General features: G+C 48.9%; 1 protein-coding gene across 1 annotated transcript; it reads right to left on the reverse strand.

Annotated features, from left to right (window-relative positions):
• Window positions 1-257: 257 nt before the first annotated feature.
• Window positions 258-1,178, reverse strand: CCR75_009805 (uncharacterized protein; the record flags this gene model as incomplete). The annotated part of the gene is made up of 1 exon (XM_067967842.1): window positions 258-1,178. The coding sequence occupies one exon, from the start codon at window positions 1,176-1,178 to the stop codon at window positions 258-260; it is 921 nt and encodes a 306-aa protein (XP_067817639.1).
• Window positions 1,179-1,439: the final 261 nt, after the last annotated feature.

Below are 1,439 nucleotides of genomic sequence, written 5' to 3' on the forward strand. Positions count from 1 at the left end.
TCTTGTATCGATTGGTTTCATGATCACCGCCTCGCATGCAGCTAGGTATCTGCCTGTCTTTTCCCTCATGTCTTGCTTGTGTGCTTCAATGATGTTAGAGAAGTCGGGCAAGTCTAATCTCAGATGATCAGGAGCGTCTTGAAGTCTTATCGACCCGTGAATGTTCGTTAGGACTCTCATAACAGTGGTCGAGCGATAACAACTTAGCTCGAACTTTTAAAATGCACTTGTGGATAGAGGACAGATGCTGACGTCCATCATTCTGCTGGCTCTTCGGCAATAGTTATCGCTCTTGCCTTGGCACTCAACCTTGCGAGAAGGCGATCCGTGGTATCCTTACCACTGCTCTCGAACACGACGGCCTTGGTCAGAGGTGGTGAACGCTTCTCTGTCAGGTCGCAAACCTGCATGCTCTTGAGGCTGAGGGTTATATTACGGCGACCGCTTACGCCATAGTCCTTCGAGCGTTTCAAGGTCATCTCGACACCAACAACACCAATGACGTTGCTCTTTACCTGACGAATCACGTGCATGAGATTCTTGTCGGCGCTGCCATGAATGACAGCCTTGCCCTTAATGGACATAAGAACGGGAACATAGTAATTATTTGTGATGTTAGCGGTCGTCCAGACGTAGCCATTGAAACAGTTGTCGCGGTCACCCATCCCGGCAATGACGTCTATTTGTGCCAGGGATCCAACAATCCAATTGTAGCGTGATTCGGGGATACCAACGGACGCGTACGTACCCATGTAACAGGGGGCCACCCCAGTGATAGTGTTCATAGATTTGCCGGGGATTCCGATGTTCTCCCGGTATTCAACTATCGCGTCGTCGAAACAGAACATACTTGTAGCCTCATCCGTGCTCCATGAGATGCCAGCCCGGAGAGTGTAGACAGGCCTGTTAGATTGAGACCGCTTCAGCTTCGAAGAAATGTCCTCCTCGTCGCTCAGAACGACGTTAGGGTCACCGTCGTCAAGCTCGTCCGGATCGTATGTGGCCGACAAAATGGCTCTTCTCGTTGAGATATAGGTTCCGAGAACAAGATCCTGTTTGACGAATGAGCCATTTGCTCTGAGGACAAGACGATCACCATCCGGTGGCGTGTACAAAGATGTACTCATGGTAAAAGGTGAGTCATTAGCAACGTCGTCTTTAGTCAGAAGCTCGTCCATATTTCTTATCGACCAATTCAGTAGCTTGTTCAGATAGTGGTTTTATAATTCCTTATTCGCCTAGCTAGTTACCCGCCTTAGCCAGGCTTTTGAAATATGGTTACATGATGTACCGATCCCTGTGTCTGCAATCAGACTGCCGGGTAACATATGTTAGTCATTTGAGCGGACAACCCTGCAAAGAAGTACCCATCATCATTGGTTCTCGGCTGTATGTTCTCGGAACTGAATATCAACGCCAACGGAGTTCCGGCTTCGAGG

The sequence above is a fragment of the Bremia lactucae genome (genome assembly GCF_004359215.1).
Source record: "Bremia lactucae strain SF5 chromosome Unknown BlacSF5_NotPlaced_147_SHOA01000094.1_1953bp, whole genome shotgun sequence".
In the NCBI taxonomy this organism is placed as follows: domain Eukaryota; phylum Oomycota; class Peronosporomycetes; order Peronosporales; family Peronosporaceae; genus Bremia; species Bremia lactucae.